At 42.3% G+C, this 14,275-nt stretch overlaps 3 protein-coding genes across 3 annotated transcripts; 2 read left to right on the forward strand and 1 right to left on the reverse strand.

Moving 5' to 3' along the window:
• Nucleotides 1-780: 780 nt before the first annotated feature.
• On the reverse strand, nucleotides 781-1,388 carry LOC131880867 (pro-resilin-like). Its single transcript, XM_059227584.1, has one exon. It carries the CDS (start codon nucleotides 1,273-1,275, stop codon nucleotides 895-897), a length of 381 nt encoding a protein of 126 aa, XP_059083567.1. The 5' UTR covers nucleotides 1,276-1,388; the 3' UTR covers nucleotides 781-894.
• Nucleotides 1,389-8,514: 7,126 nt separating this feature from the next.
• Nucleotides 8,515-9,685, forward strand: LOC131880161 (uncharacterized). The gene is made up of 2 exons (XM_059226695.1): nucleotides 8,515-8,816; nucleotides 9,313-9,685. Exons 1-2 carry the CDS (start codon nucleotides 8,595-8,597, stop codon nucleotides 9,511-9,513), a joined length of 423 nt encoding a protein of 140 aa, XP_059082678.1. The 5' UTR covers nucleotides 8,515-8,594; the 3' UTR covers nucleotides 9,514-9,685.
• Nucleotides 9,686-10,849: 1,164 nt separating this feature from the next.
• On the forward strand, nucleotides 10,850-12,848 carry LOC131880914 (excitatory amino acid transporter 3-like). Its single transcript, XM_059227645.1, has one exon. It carries the CDS (start codon nucleotides 11,082-11,084, stop codon nucleotides 12,669-12,671), a length of 1,590 nt encoding a protein of 529 aa, XP_059083628.1. The 5' UTR covers nucleotides 10,850-11,081; the 3' UTR covers nucleotides 12,672-12,848.
• Nucleotides 12,849-14,275: the final 1,427 nt, after the last annotated feature.

Below are 14,275 nucleotides of genomic sequence, written 5' to 3' on the forward strand. Positions count from 1 at the left end.
CAGGGAATTCAAGATTACATTGAAATTTATGTATGGGTAATGAATAAGGTACCTTATTTGCAACGTCGCACGCGCAAAAGAAAATGGGAAGAGGCAAGGTAGATTGCTAAAGCAACTGCTCTTGCCTTGCCTTGAACGCAATTTCTTTTCCGGACGTTATGTGATCTAACTATTTGTATCTTATTTTTACGTTTTCGGAACTTATTTTTCTGGTCCCTAGTAATCTCAAATCACGCTTGTCCCCAACTATATTTGACCTATATGGTGCACCCAACGAACGCCATTAGATTTACAATGTATAAGTCTACAAGATTAAGTGTACAATTAATTTTCACAATTCGAATCATATGGTAGAGTAAAAGATATCCCTCTGACTTTTCCAGGGTACGAAATAAGGCATATCTTCGAACCATTTTAGGTGCAAGTCATGGGAAAAACTTTAATCTAAAACGAAGTTACCTGTTACTGGTAGCGTTTTCCCCATCAAAGGCGTTCAATCTTGTTGCTACCCTGTCACTCATTTTAGGATAATATTTTGTAGTTGCAGTTCCAAGGTCGGCGGATTTTACCTAGCTCGACCAACGAAGCTAGCAATCCCATCAATGTCCGTAGATAGTTCCGCTTGGCAGTGTCATAGCCAGATTGGTTCATCTGTGAGTGTGGCTAGCGCCTCAAAGTTTCGAAAAGAATCAAACGGGGGACCTCTTTCATGCTAACCACTATGCCACGTCTCTTTGCGGGGCCTCCCATTTATTAGAAATGGATCCCATAAAGTGGGTTGATTTTTATGTTCAATTCAATCTCAAATTAGTATGGCGATCATGGGTAAAAATTGGTAAATCCAAAAATAAGGGCATAAATAATCGTAAGTGGCATCCACTAAATATGCATGACTTATACAGTGCTAGCGGAGTGAGCATGTCCATGAGAGGGTCCATGCGAAGGCCCATACTTGGCTTGACCCGAGTAGGAAACATCAGCCACGTAGCCAGAGTATTGATCAGCCACGGTGTAGGTCACGGTTTGGATGCGGCCGTCGGGCAAGGCCACGTGGTATTGGCCGCTGGTCGAGTAACCATCGCGTTGTTCGCTCTGTCCGAAATTGGATCCCGAGTAGTCATCTTGAACAGCATAGGCATAGTTGTAATGGGCTGGACCATCGTGATGGCCCTTCACTCCACCATGATGGGGGGCACCAGCTCCAGGATGTTGGGCCGAACTCAAGTTGACCAAGACGGCCGCACTGATACAAGCCAAGATAGTCATTGAGTTCATGGTGAAGGATGAGGATGTTTTTTAACAATAACAGTGGCGATGTTGGTTATTTGGTGGATGCAGGTAAACTGATGCTGGTGTCAATAAGATTGTAGATATTTATACCTGTCTTGAAATGAGATCAAGTCTGGAGCCACCAAATTGTACCAATTGAACTTTATAAACTTCTCACGGATTTTTGCCAAACTTGCCCTGAAATTATCAGCCCCATCGGATTTGTACTTCATTTTAGATTAACTTGATCTTTTAATGGTTTAGTACGTCTACATTGTAAAAGATGAATACACGTTTGATTAGTTCAGGATCGAAAAAATGTAGTAATCACGACGAAAGTAAATGAATTGGGTGAGAGCCGCTTACCAAATATTCAAAGATGCTTGTCAATCAATAATCATACAACAATCATATATATACAAGTTAAGATACATTTATCTTTTTAGAATAAAATGCTTCTTCTCAATTTCTGACTTCAAATGCCGCATAACAATATCTTAAGCAACTTTTCATGGAAAACAATTCACAAATGGGGGAAGCGTATCATGCTCAAACTTTATTATTTGCAAAATGTTCATATTTTAGTATTAGCTCTCTTTAAAAGGAAGTATTAAAAGGCTCATGACTATAAACAAAAATATTCTTGCAAAAAATGCATGAGAATGTCTATAAATGAAATTTCAGAATTAGAATATGATATTTAGCCAACATAGTTTTTGAACAAATTTCGCCAACCGTAAACTGGCAGAGGAAGACTTTGGTGCGTACTTGGTGTTTAAGATGGAATATAAAATATATGGCATTACCTTTAGGAAGTCTTTTGTGGGTGTTTTTAAAGTATATGAAAAAAAATTTAAATGCTTATTTTGCTTTCGGCACCAACAATGAGCTATTTGTTGAGATGAAATATCAGTTTCAAGTAGATTCTCTTATAGATTTGTAGTTTTAAAGGTTCGTATTTTTAGACACTTTTGGACAGGGGTGGACAAAAGTGTTCAAAAGTAACTAAAGCGCCCACCCTATGGAAATGCCATGTTTGTTACATTTTCATAATTTCTAATAACTTCAATCAATTTAAAAGGGAGGAAATGTGCAATGGCTAACCTGAGGCTTTTGACCAACACAAAATAGGTCCCTGATTCGATTCTTATTGGCAAGGCAACTTTTTCTCTAATTTGATGCTCTACACCAACAGACAGACTACGATACATCAGCTCCATTGCAAAATACATTTTCAAAATGTTCTTGTTGACCTCTTTGGTCACCAAGGGCAAAACTGCCAAGTAAATAAGCCTTTAAAAGACATTTGCATATGCCTATTTAAAAATAATGGAAATGTGGTCTATCATGTTCAGAAATTATAAGAGGCAAAAACAGGTCAAGCTTGAAGACAAAACAATCACTTCTGTCAATTGCAATTTTACAACATAGAATTGACGTGACCACCGGTACAACATGCTCTGCGGCCAAGGCGGATGTACGAACAATCACTTCTGTCAATTGCAATTTTACAACATAGAATTGACGTGACCACCGGTACAACATTAGCTGGCAATTTTCTCACGGAAGGAGCGACTATCCTGAAATTTGCCATTTTAGTTGTGAACAAGAATTGGTTCATTAGAAGCGCATGTTGGATATGTGGATGACCAACGCAAGATATAGAACACTGACTGTCAACTTGTACACCCTTCTCCTCGTGTCCATTTCGTTTCTCGAGCGCCCTCCTTGTTCAAAAAATTCTTTCTCTCCAAGAATCTCTGATTCGTTGAGTCCAATATGATCCTAATACCTGTATGTGCTAATATGAAAAGTCGAACGTTTTAGCAACGATCTCAAGATTGAAGGCCTTCTCTTCTCTTTCGTTTATTTTCCTCTAGCTTTGGGCCAAGAGTTAGCCTTGAGATGAGATTGTCCACCCACGTCCCATGGGCCTTGATTCATACTAGAGGGCTTGTCAGAGAAACGTCACTCCATACACGCCACTTGAGACTTTGCTTTAAGCACATTTTGGTAGTTGGGCAGCAGGGTGTCGGGCTGATCGACTTCTCATGCGTTACTCAGTTTCAACCAAGGCAGACAAACGAGCCATGAACTCATTGGCTCCCTGAATTCGGAACTTGACTTTGAGAATCACATAACAAAATGTGTTCAAAGCCGATCCCCATCGCACACACCAGGCAACCTCACAGGGAACAAAATAATTTCAGAAACTTTTGAGGCTTCATTTCTCTCACAAGCCCTCTAGTTCATACCATTGGCGTGCAGTTCGGCTGGAAGCCATGTATGCACAGACATCAACAATCGAAAGCTTGTTTGCAATGCATGATGATTGATGACACATCCCTTCGTATGTCATTGAACATTTCTATTCAGCGCTTTTCATTCTCTTCTGCCTCTTAAAGATGCATACAAACAAACTATTGATAACTTATTGCTGATGCATTTTAACACTATAAATACGCCCCCTTCGCGTCTGAGAGACCTTTCAATTCCTGCAAGGGAAAAATTACAAGCACTTTCGACATCCAAATAGCAATAAGCTGGGAGCTATACTTAATATATTTATCACTTTTAAACTCTTTGTTGTGAGGTTCTTTCTCATTGGATCACAATTTTTGCAATGTTTTCATTATATAGATATATACTTTGTCCATTTCCGGGATCCGGGTATTTTACTTGTACCATACGACTTTTCGCGATCATCTCTTTCCATAAAATTGTCCTAAAAGCTAAAGGTAGGTTTAGTAAAAGGGAGGTTTTAAGCCAGTTGTCAGACACTTTGTGAAACTACGCTTTTGCTAATTCGTTTTCGCTGATTATAAAAAGTGTTAGCGTGTTATGAAGCAGACAATAAACAACTTTGTTGTTCAAGGTTATTTACGGATCCGATTTCAGCGTTATGCACTATTCAGGCTTCGCCACAATCGCGGCAAGAACTACCACGATTTTAGCACATTCCCTGCTTCCAAATCTTCATTGATAACATTGTTTGCCATCATAGGACATCGCTCGACAATTATTTTAAACCATTTAAGTCCAACATTCATTTGTCACAGAATACATTACAAGAGCAGTTATAACAATATGCAAAACATGCGAAAAACATATTTGGTGCCAACATTTTGTCATCAGTAAGAAGTGTGGTCCACAACAGATGGTGGCATAATCATTTTGTGACAGCATTTAGGCAATGAATTGTTTACTTAATGCTCCCTTGATAAAGTCTGGTATCTAGGATTGTATTCTCTCCTCTCTAAATTTGTTTGTATGTACTTAGATGAAGCAGAGGGCGTATATTACATTAAAAATCAGATATAAGAGCAGCCTTGGTGCCGCGAATTTCGGCTCTTATATCCTATGCTCCAATTCCGGTGCTCCACAACATCTTTTTAGGCTATAATTTGCCATAGCTTTGCGGTCCATACAAAATGCAGCCAAAAAATCGAGAAAAATGAAAGAAAGGACAAGGAGGGCAGTTTGTTGGCTGTATAGGCCCCTTCCGCTGCACTAAATATGTTTTACGTTTTGCACTTCAGATGGCGCTTTGTCACTCAGCCTCTACCAATAAAAGGGCCGATTGGGCCAATTCCTTTTTATTGAAGTGTAATGCGTTTGTGTTGTTTTTGGCAAATTCTATCAAAATCTTTTTCATAACTAGTGCCCCGGGTCACATAATGTCCGGAAAAGAAATTGCGTTCAACACAAGGCAAGAGCAGGTTATTTAGCAATCTATCGTGCCTCTTCCCGTTTTCTTTGGACCGTGTGACGTTGAAAAAAAGGGCCCTTATCATTACGCACCACGTACGGAGTTAGTTTGCCACAGTATTACATACTGACTACAAAGTTTAAAAAAAATAAGAGATTTCCATGGAAAGGGCGTTTGACTCCTAATTTTGTGGCGGCTTCGGCCAAGTCACAGACGTCGAGCGATATGGACTGCGAACGGAAGCCAAAATTTTGTATCTCCTAAACCGTTCATCTTATTCCAAAAAGCAATTAATGCGACCAGAAGATCTGGTTGAATAGATGAACTTGGCCAAATTTGAGCTCAAAGCTATGATTATGGAACTCAGGGGGTATGGCCAAAGTTATGCAGTAAACAATGCACAAAGTTTGAATTTTCGGCCTGCTCTTGGTCAGCTACATAAGCTTTTGACAATATAACTTTGAAATGATCTACTTTACTAGTTAATGGTGTAAAAATGACCTACTATTATTTACGGAGATCTAATTTTCTCATTTTATTGCTTTAATTTGAACAGTCGTTCAGATTGGCTATGGCCAAGAGCAGGCCGATTTGCCGGGAAGCTCGTTTGCAGTCCATATTTCTAAAAGTCCGTGGTCAGGCTCATCTTGGGCACCTTGTCCAAATCGGCAAGGAGCTTTTGCTTCTCCTTGATTGACAAAATTGTTCTCTTTGCAGAAGCCATTCCGTATGACTGGTTGTTGTGATGAGAAAGCGGGTGAAAACCTGCTTTTAAAAGATGGCTTGACCATTTTCCATCGAAAACTTTAGCGTGAAGCGCAGGGGGGAAAAAATAATACTTTGCCACCTAAAATTCTGCTCTTTTATCCGATGTTGGCCAAAATTTTGTGCTCTTACAGCCGATGCTACTTTAGTTTACTTTACTATTTCATTTGAATCGGAGGTTCACAATCCTACCCTTATATCTGATTTGCTCTTACAGGGTGGATCAAGTTATTTGCCCCCTTATACAATGCCTGTTTGTTCGACTGTAGGAGGATTTCCAGATTTATTTCATTTACCAATGTACCCCCCCTTGAGTTTGATACACTTTCTGATGCGTTCAGGCAGTACCAATATATCAAATTGTCTAGAACTTCGGGGTTAATATTGGCCCATGCCTTTTTCAATTTTTTGATCAAGGCCTCCTCAGTTGTGGTAATGCCCATGGAATTGAGCTCCTCTTGAAGGATAGACCAGAGATTTTCAATTGGAGATAAGTCAGGGGAGTTGCCTGGCCATGTACCCTTCCCCCAGAGGTGCTTCAAATTCATCTCGAGCCATTTTGTAGCCTTCTTGGATGTGTGCGCTGGGGCACCATCCTGTTGGAAAATTGCCTTGGACATGTCGGGCAACAATTTCCTCCTGACAAGAGTTCCTTTCTCTCGGGAACGGTTCAGAGAAGGAAGTAGACATTCCTCAAGGATGTTGCCAACATAATAATCTGACGTTACCATTTGTTTTTTTGGGAATTATATTCAATTCAGATAGGCCGCAGTAGCTCATACTCTCCAAACCATGACTTTTGTTGGATGCTTCACAGTTTGAAAGGGAAGAACATCTGCTTGACTGTGGGCCCACACACGATCATTCTGGCGATTTGGGGGATGTAAGATCTCAAATTGGGATTCATCGGAGAATAGAACCCGGCACCAGTCCTCAATTTTCCAATGAGCTCTCTCCTGGCATAATTTTAATCGGTTTTTCTTTTGGGCATTGGAGAGTTTTGGCTCTACTCGAGGTTTATAGGCATGAACCTTCAGCACGTTTTTCATATAGCGCCTGACAGTGTCTTTGGACACATCATGACCAGATGCTTTTAACCGTTTTGCTAATTTCCTGGTTGATTGGTGGCGTTTCGTAATGCTTTTGGCAATGGCAATTTTGGTTGCTCTGGTGAGTTTTGACCCAGGTCCTCGACCTCCTTGGTTGGTTGGAAAGGCTCTCACCATCACGAAAACGCTTCCACCAGCGTTTGACTGTTCTAGGATGGACCCCTAGAATACCAGCAACCTGCCTTTGCGTTTTCCCGCCTTGAAGTAATCCAATGCCCCTGTGCCGGTCATTTTCACTTGGCTGTCCTGCCATCTTGACATTAACGTCAATGAAAAAAACGCACTTTATAGAATCACCGGCTTAGCACAGGTAACACACACACTTTTGCAAATTGACTCTAAATACGAGTGTTGGAGAGAGAACGAAGTTTCCCGCCAGAAAGTTTCCCGCCAAATTAACCAGTTTGAGGAAAAGAAAACAGACGAAAGCTGCAAATTTGCAAGGGGGCAAATAACTTGATCCACCCTGTATAGCCGATGCTCTTATCTCCGAATTTTACTGTATTTGTCATCCTGAAGCCAAGTTTTTGCTTCTACGTACATATGTTGCAACGTTTGATGAAAATTCCTCGAGCATTCGATTTGGTCTCATATAACGGGAGTAGGTTATTCTTGACGTTTCGTGTGAAATCGAAATAAATAAACGATTTTACGATTTCTTGGAATTGCTTAAAGAGTTTGAACACTTGCGTCAGACCGAGATAGTTCCCTCCATATGCTTACTATAAAAGGCCTTGGACATGGGCTCCAATTTTGCAAATAAAGCCTAAGGTTGACCGTCCCTTTTAATCGCTATTCGGGTAAAATCAGAACCATGTGTGGGTAGTCACTACTGATAAGGTCAAAGATTAAGTAATTGAAACTTTCCTTGCGATTTTGGAACGGAGGCAAAATAAATAATATGCCGAAGAGACTTGCTGAATCACACCTAGCCTTAGAAATCGTGAATGGGTGGGATGCGTTTTTTATTACGCCCTCACTATTCATCACTCTGGAAGGGCTCTCGTATGAATTGTCAATGGCATAAAAGGTTACATGAAAATTGTTATGTGCCACCAATCATCATGTTTTACAAACAACCTTTGGATTGATTCAGCCCATGGATACACGGCGTTCACTTGAACGGCACGCAAATGTCATGAACCAAGGCCGTGGGATGTTCGGCGGGCAATCCCAACTCAAGGCCGACTCGGCCAATTGCCTTGAGGAAAGAAAAAGGGTTGAGAAAGATTTTGATATTCCAGTTGTTGCTATAGCGTTGGTCTTTAGAATCGAGTATCTACGACGTTCTTAATTACTGATATATACTATTTTCAACTTATTGAAGTTGGAAGGATCATGTAGTTTAAACCAGACTTTATCAAAACTCTTCCGAAAGTTCTTGGAACACTGAGATGTGTCATTCATTAGGTTACTCAACAAAAGTACGACCGCCTTAAATGCCGTTGTGCTTTCTCTGTATTCTTAATTTCCGGTCGCATATTCGGTAGATTTTGCCACATACTCGAATTCAACTCTTATGCCCGTGAGTCATTTTTCTGACAATGGTGAAAAACGTTTCGAATACCTTGAATAAGACCCATAATGGCACTGTGGCCTGATTTAATTTAACACTTGTGCTCCTTTGATTTCATTCGGATCGGGAATTCCCACCTGTGCCCTTGAAATAGCCCTTGAAGGTTTCAGACAACATCAGTTGAGAAACAGTTACCATCAAAACAAGACCAATTCACAAAAGCAAAATGTTTTCCGAGAAGAGGATGTTCATCATGGGCGTGTTCTACATGGCCTTAGCCATTCACCAAAGCCAATCGATGTGGTGGGGATGCTTGTACGAACGGAGTTACTTTGTTCCGGAAAATGCCACCACCATGAACGACACCGATTGTGAAATGGAAGCCATGAGCGAGAATGCTCCCAATGTGACCATGACTGACTTCAGAAAAGACCAAGAGTTCTTGAACGTAAGTGGAACAATTAAAGAGACCTTTTTTAGATCCGAAAGTATCCGGACAATTAAAGCAATATTCGTAACTCCGTATCGTCAATGCTAGACATGCCTAAGACATATTCCTGCCTTGATTATTAAACTTGCTTGAATTAAAAGTCTAAGTGAACACATTAAGGCATGCAACAGTCTGGGCTTGCAACGAATGTCATTCATTGTCTAAAAATAAGATTTGTGTGGATCAATTGTCAAGACTCTTGATCAATGTTTACAGTTCAATCCGTCGATTTCTTACAACGATCTGCAAAATGCAATAATGGAATGATATGCAAGTTCTTCATTCAAGAGTGCTAGATTGACCTAAAGTTCCGTCGATAATGCTCTTATGCCATTTTGAAGAGGTGCCGGAGCTTTTAGGCATCTATGCAAGAGTGTGTCTTGGATCTACCTCATGGAATGCTAGCATTAAAATTAGGGCGTTTAGAGCTCATACGAACCAATTCAATTTGCAGGATATTGGTGTTGGCAACGAATTCCGTTTGTGCGAGATCATTGTTGCCAGAAGCTACCGCGTGATTCCAGCTGGAACAGAGACTTCCTATAACTTTGTCAGTGGCACAGTGGAACCCATCGTTCGGGCCAAGATCGAAGTTGGCGCTGATGAGGATCGCATGGAAGACCTATTCCCTCGTTTGGCCGATAATCTTGAATAGAATACACACAACCCATCTGTAGCTACGTGAAAAGGGGCCTTTCATTTTGCTTTCGCCACTGTTAATTCGATTTCAAAATCAATGTCATTCTAAATGTTTGTTCAGAATCCCAAACCCTGAGAAATGTACGCTTAACCATGAAAAGAAATATATTAGGTCCGAAGGAGGTCAACCAATCTTTTCGATCGGGAGTGGAAGCCGTATTTCCAGCCCATTAAACCAGGATATCGAGGATATAATTCAAAGTCCTGGCCTCACGTCGACCTTGACCAATTCCAGCTGAGCTGGAAAAAATAAAATAAGATCTGAGTCGAGATTTCCATTAAGCCCTTCATAAGACCAAAGGAAGACCAAAAGTCAGCAGAACAACCGAGGGTGGCGGTTGGACTGGAATCTTGTAATGTAATCAATATTGGCTTCTTTCTCCCCTGACTGAAGTACCCCTTGATGCTCCCTGAACAGTTTCGCCCAACCCCCTTCATTGAAGAAGGAAGGAATGGTGCAGAAGTGCTTCACTGAAGTCCCCACCTACCTTGTTAGTCGGGCTTACATGTCCTCATTTGCTCAATGAAGGGTGAACAAGATGTACAGAGAACAATCATAGGAAATGGCACATTTATTCAGGCCATGATGCAACACAAATTAGCCTGAATCATCAAGAACTATGGACCGCATTCCAAAGGAAACATACCATGATCGGCAGGCGCTACCATAGATTTCTAGACGCTGGATGTCGGACCACCGACCACTCTGTTGGCTAAACAGTACAATAAACCGGTTTGTAATCAATTCCCAGGAGACCATCCATTGTACTGTTTTACCAGCCGAGTGGTCGGACGTCCGACATCCAGTGTCTAGAAATCTATGGCGCTACACGTAATGCAAATATGTTATGGACCATATTCACGCAACCTTGACATGTATTTGTGTGCCAATGTGTGGGGTTGAATGAAGTATGAAAGAAAAAAGATTAGCCAATTTTTTGGGACTCGAGTAACAATTCGTACAATTTGATGCATTTGAAATATGTGCCCACTGGCGAGACTCTATTATCAGTTGATGTCGAGTGGCGACATGTTGAGCTTTTGCCAAAAAGCCAATTGAGCTTGTCAAGCCAGGACATCTATCAATCTATATTATAGTTGGCAGTGAGACGGATAAATGGGGAGAACTTTTAAACATAGGTGCTGAAACATGCACATTCCAACAACAAGAACAGCAATCATTGCGCTAGGTCTTTTAAAGCATTTCTAAAGGTAGATTAGTGCATTCATATTAAAATGAAGTTATTAGGCCCAGCCATTGCCAATTTTCGGAACAGGGTCAATGTGAAATGCACCCAAAATATGATTTGAAGTTTGACGATCAATTTTCTGACAAAAGCTATATTTTCGTCACAAATCGTTCGCTTTTAAAAGAAATCTACTTGCCGATAGTAAACTTGAATATTGAATAGCGGGAGTCCGCATGTCGTTTCTTGTCAAGTCAAAAAATATTCATTCAACTTGTCCAGGATTTTAGAACGTCTCTCTCCATGAATGAAGTCCCTTCGAATCGAGTAATACCCAATGCATTGGCGCCTTTACCATCATTCTTCTTCGAGCTTTAACGAAACGTCGAAGTCCAATCCGGACAATGAAGCCAAAGAAGCCTCGTTATTGACAATTCGCACTTTGGGATCTTTTTCAAAAGTGTGCTCCGAATTGAAGTCCCCGTCCATCCATTCATCCAAGGCTTATCCGGCAAGATCTTGGCTCTTACTCTTCAACATGGCCACTGCTGGAAGCAAGATCAAAAGCTGTCTCCGGGGGAGCGCCCTGACCATCGCAACAATTATCGGGGTATTTTCCGGCGTCTTTTTGGGACTGGCCCTCCGACAACGTGAGACAAGATGGACGGAGAGGGAAATCATGTACATCACTTACCCGGGAGAGTTGTTTCTGAGGATGCTGAAGGCCTTGATCCTGCCTTTGATTGTTCCAAGTCTAATCGCGGCTGTGGGTTCGTTAGACATGAGGTTCTCTGGGAAGGTTGGCGCCAGGGCTGTAGGCTATTACATGACCACCACAGTTCTGGCCGTCATCCTAGGGATCATCTTGGTGACTTGCATTCACCCCGGAGGACAGACAAGTGGAGAAACAGTCCGAGTCGGCGAGAGTCGCAATGTCACGGCAGCTGATACTCTCATGGACCTGGCCAGGAATTTTGTTCCACCCAACATCGTCCAAGCTACCGTGGCTCATTACCGGACTATACTCAAGTATCCTGGGGATGAGGCGTACACTGACGAAAATGGCCAGTTCCGAGATCCGAAAAACTTCTACACTTGGAAGATCACAGGCCAGTACAAGGATGAGACGAACATCCTCGGACTCGTGTTCTTCTCCGTGTTTTTGGGCATCACATTAGCGATCATGGAGGAAAGGGGCAAGCCACTCATTGACTTCTTTACTTGCCTTTCTCAGGCCATGATGACCATAACCACATGGGTGATCTACCTTGCACCTGGAGGAGTTTTCTTCCTCATTGGAGGTCAAGTCCTGGAGATGGAGGATATGACTGAAGTGGCAGGGCAACTGGGATTATATTTCTGCACCGTACTCGGTGGTTTATTTTTCCACGGCTTTGTCGTTCTCCCAGCTATCTATCTGCTTCTTACCCGCGAGATGCCCTTCAAATTTATTGCCAATATGACCAACGCCATGACCACAGCATTCGGAACTGCATCCTCTTCAGCCACACTCCCTGTGACCATTAATTTGCTCGAGGAGAAAAATGGAGTCGATCCAAGGATTTGTCGCTTTGTCTTACCCATTGGCGCCACGATCAATATGGATGGCACCGCCCTATATGAGGCTGTGGCTGCCATATTCATTGCCCAGGTGCGAAATATGCAACTCTCTTTGGGTCAGGTTATCGCCATATCGATCACAGCCACAGCTGCTAGCATTGGAGCGGCGGGAATTCCCCAGGCAGGTCTGGTGACCATGGTCATGGTCTTGGAGACGGTCGGCCTTCCTGCGGAGGATGTTACTCTGATCTTGGCCGTGGATTGGCTACTTGATCGATTCCGCACCGCCATCAACGTCCTTGGTGACTCTTTCGGCGCGAGCCTGGTTTATCACCTTAGTAAAAAGGAACTCGAAGCATTCAATTGAAAAGTTAAGGGTGACCAATTTCAGTGTACATAGACGCAACCCACATTAGTTCTTAGTATTAGGCGGCCTGTTTCGGATTTGGATACTTTGTAAATATGATTGTGTTTCGAGAGCTATTATGATTGTTATCCCCACATTCCCAGCATAACGATGATAATAATAAATGATGTTTCGACATCCCACTTATTATTATTCCCAATCTATCCCAACTCAAAAGCAACCAAGCCTGCCTCTGTACCAACACTTTCCGAGCTCCCCAAGCATTTTCCATGCTCAATCGAGCTACTAAGACCGTGCGGAATCGCTGGAAAGCTTGGCAAAGGGGGAACCGAGAAGGCCTTTCCAGGGGATCATCTTTCATTCCATTTGACATCTAAAACCCTTCATCCTAAGCCTCATCTTCCACCCACAAGTGAGGCCGCACGGCGAGCTCTTTTTTGCCTTACAGATAAGAGCCAAATAAAGCTCTCAAAGTGAAAGAGCCCAACCAAACATTGGTCGCCAATTCGAGAAAACCATGAAGCTTTGCTAGATTTCTCGTTGCAAAGGTATTTTTATCGTTCAAGGTGTGTGGCTTTGTCTCAGTTTGAGCACGATTGGCATTTGAAGGCAAAGTAAAACAAAGTTGGAAAAATTATGGCACCGATTTAGTATTCATCCTGATTCCAAACATACTCTAGGTAGAACGATACTTATCCGAAGCGTAAGGGGTTCTGGAGATGGGAAAAGTTTTACCTCCACAGAGTAATGGCGAGGCACGCCACGCACCCTCTCGACGACTCTTTTCTATTATCTAGCTGCAATCTCACAGACCATTAGACTAGGCTGTAGATAGTCAGATGAGCTAAATGAGACAACGGCACACGACCCACCACAATTCCACTCTGGACCATTGTACGAAGAACAGCAGAAAAGCTTCAAGTCGAGGAGGAGGATTTGCTAAGCCAGCAAAACCAAAAGGGAGAAAGAAAGAACAAGACGAGGAAGAGGACGACGAGGATGGAAATCGCGCCAGGGAAGAACAAGAGGAAGAGGATGAAGGGGACGTGGTGATCAGAAAACTTGGAACAATAAACAACCTTTTCAGGGGCACACCATGAGCCTCCTTCCTCTGTCCGTTCGTGCCTTATCGCACACAATCTGTCCCATTATTCGCTTTCGGAGATCCTCCTCTAGCTAACGTTCCACCCAATGAGGGATTATATCGGAACTTTTCTCATTCCACGGGAGATTTGCATAAAGCGGTTCGTCCCCAGAATGACCAACAACAGTCACTCAAAGCATTGGTATTGAGACGCCCGGAGATTTATCAATCTTTGGTTCAACCTGTGTTTCCATAAGCTGCGGGGATTTTGACGATCCTTGCTGTATCTTGGTGACTTTCCACTCAATCCTGTCCGTCATGTGATGGCATTTAGAGTGGTGTCCAGGGGGATAATGGGACAGGATAGAGGGAGGAATCATCAACTCGTCGTCCACCAAGGGGACTGACAGTACGTGGTAACTATGTCCATCCTTTACTTCCAATGGATTCTAAGAACGACACATCGTTAGTTGATCCCCTCAACCCACCGCTCGATTGAATGACTCATCTCCAGAATTGG

The sequence above is a fragment of the Tigriopus californicus genome, chromosome 5, assembly GCF_007210705.1.
Source record: "Tigriopus californicus strain San Diego chromosome 5, Tcal_SD_v2.1, whole genome shotgun sequence".
In the NCBI taxonomy this organism is placed as follows: domain Eukaryota; kingdom Metazoa; phylum Arthropoda; class Copepoda; order Harpacticoida; family Harpacticidae; genus Tigriopus; species Tigriopus californicus.

Bases quoted from the DNA above. Each gene is read 5' to 3' on its own strand.
- LOC131880914 (XM_059227645.1), top strand. From the start codon at position 11,082: ATGCATTGGCGCCTTTACCATCATTCTTCTTCGAGCTTTAACGAAACG.
- LOC131880867 (XM_059227584.1), bottom strand. From the start codon at position 1,275: ATGAACTCAATGACTATCTTGGCTTGTATCAGTGCGGCCGTCTTGGTC.
- LOC131880161 (XM_059226695.1), top strand. From the start codon at position 8,595: ATGTTTTCCGAGAAGAGGATGTTCATCATGGGCGTGTTCTACATGGCC. The intron at 8,817-9,312 runs GTAAGTGGAACA...TTCAATTTGCAG, and splicing joins AAGACCAAGAGTTCTTGAAC to GATATTGGTGTTGGCAACGA.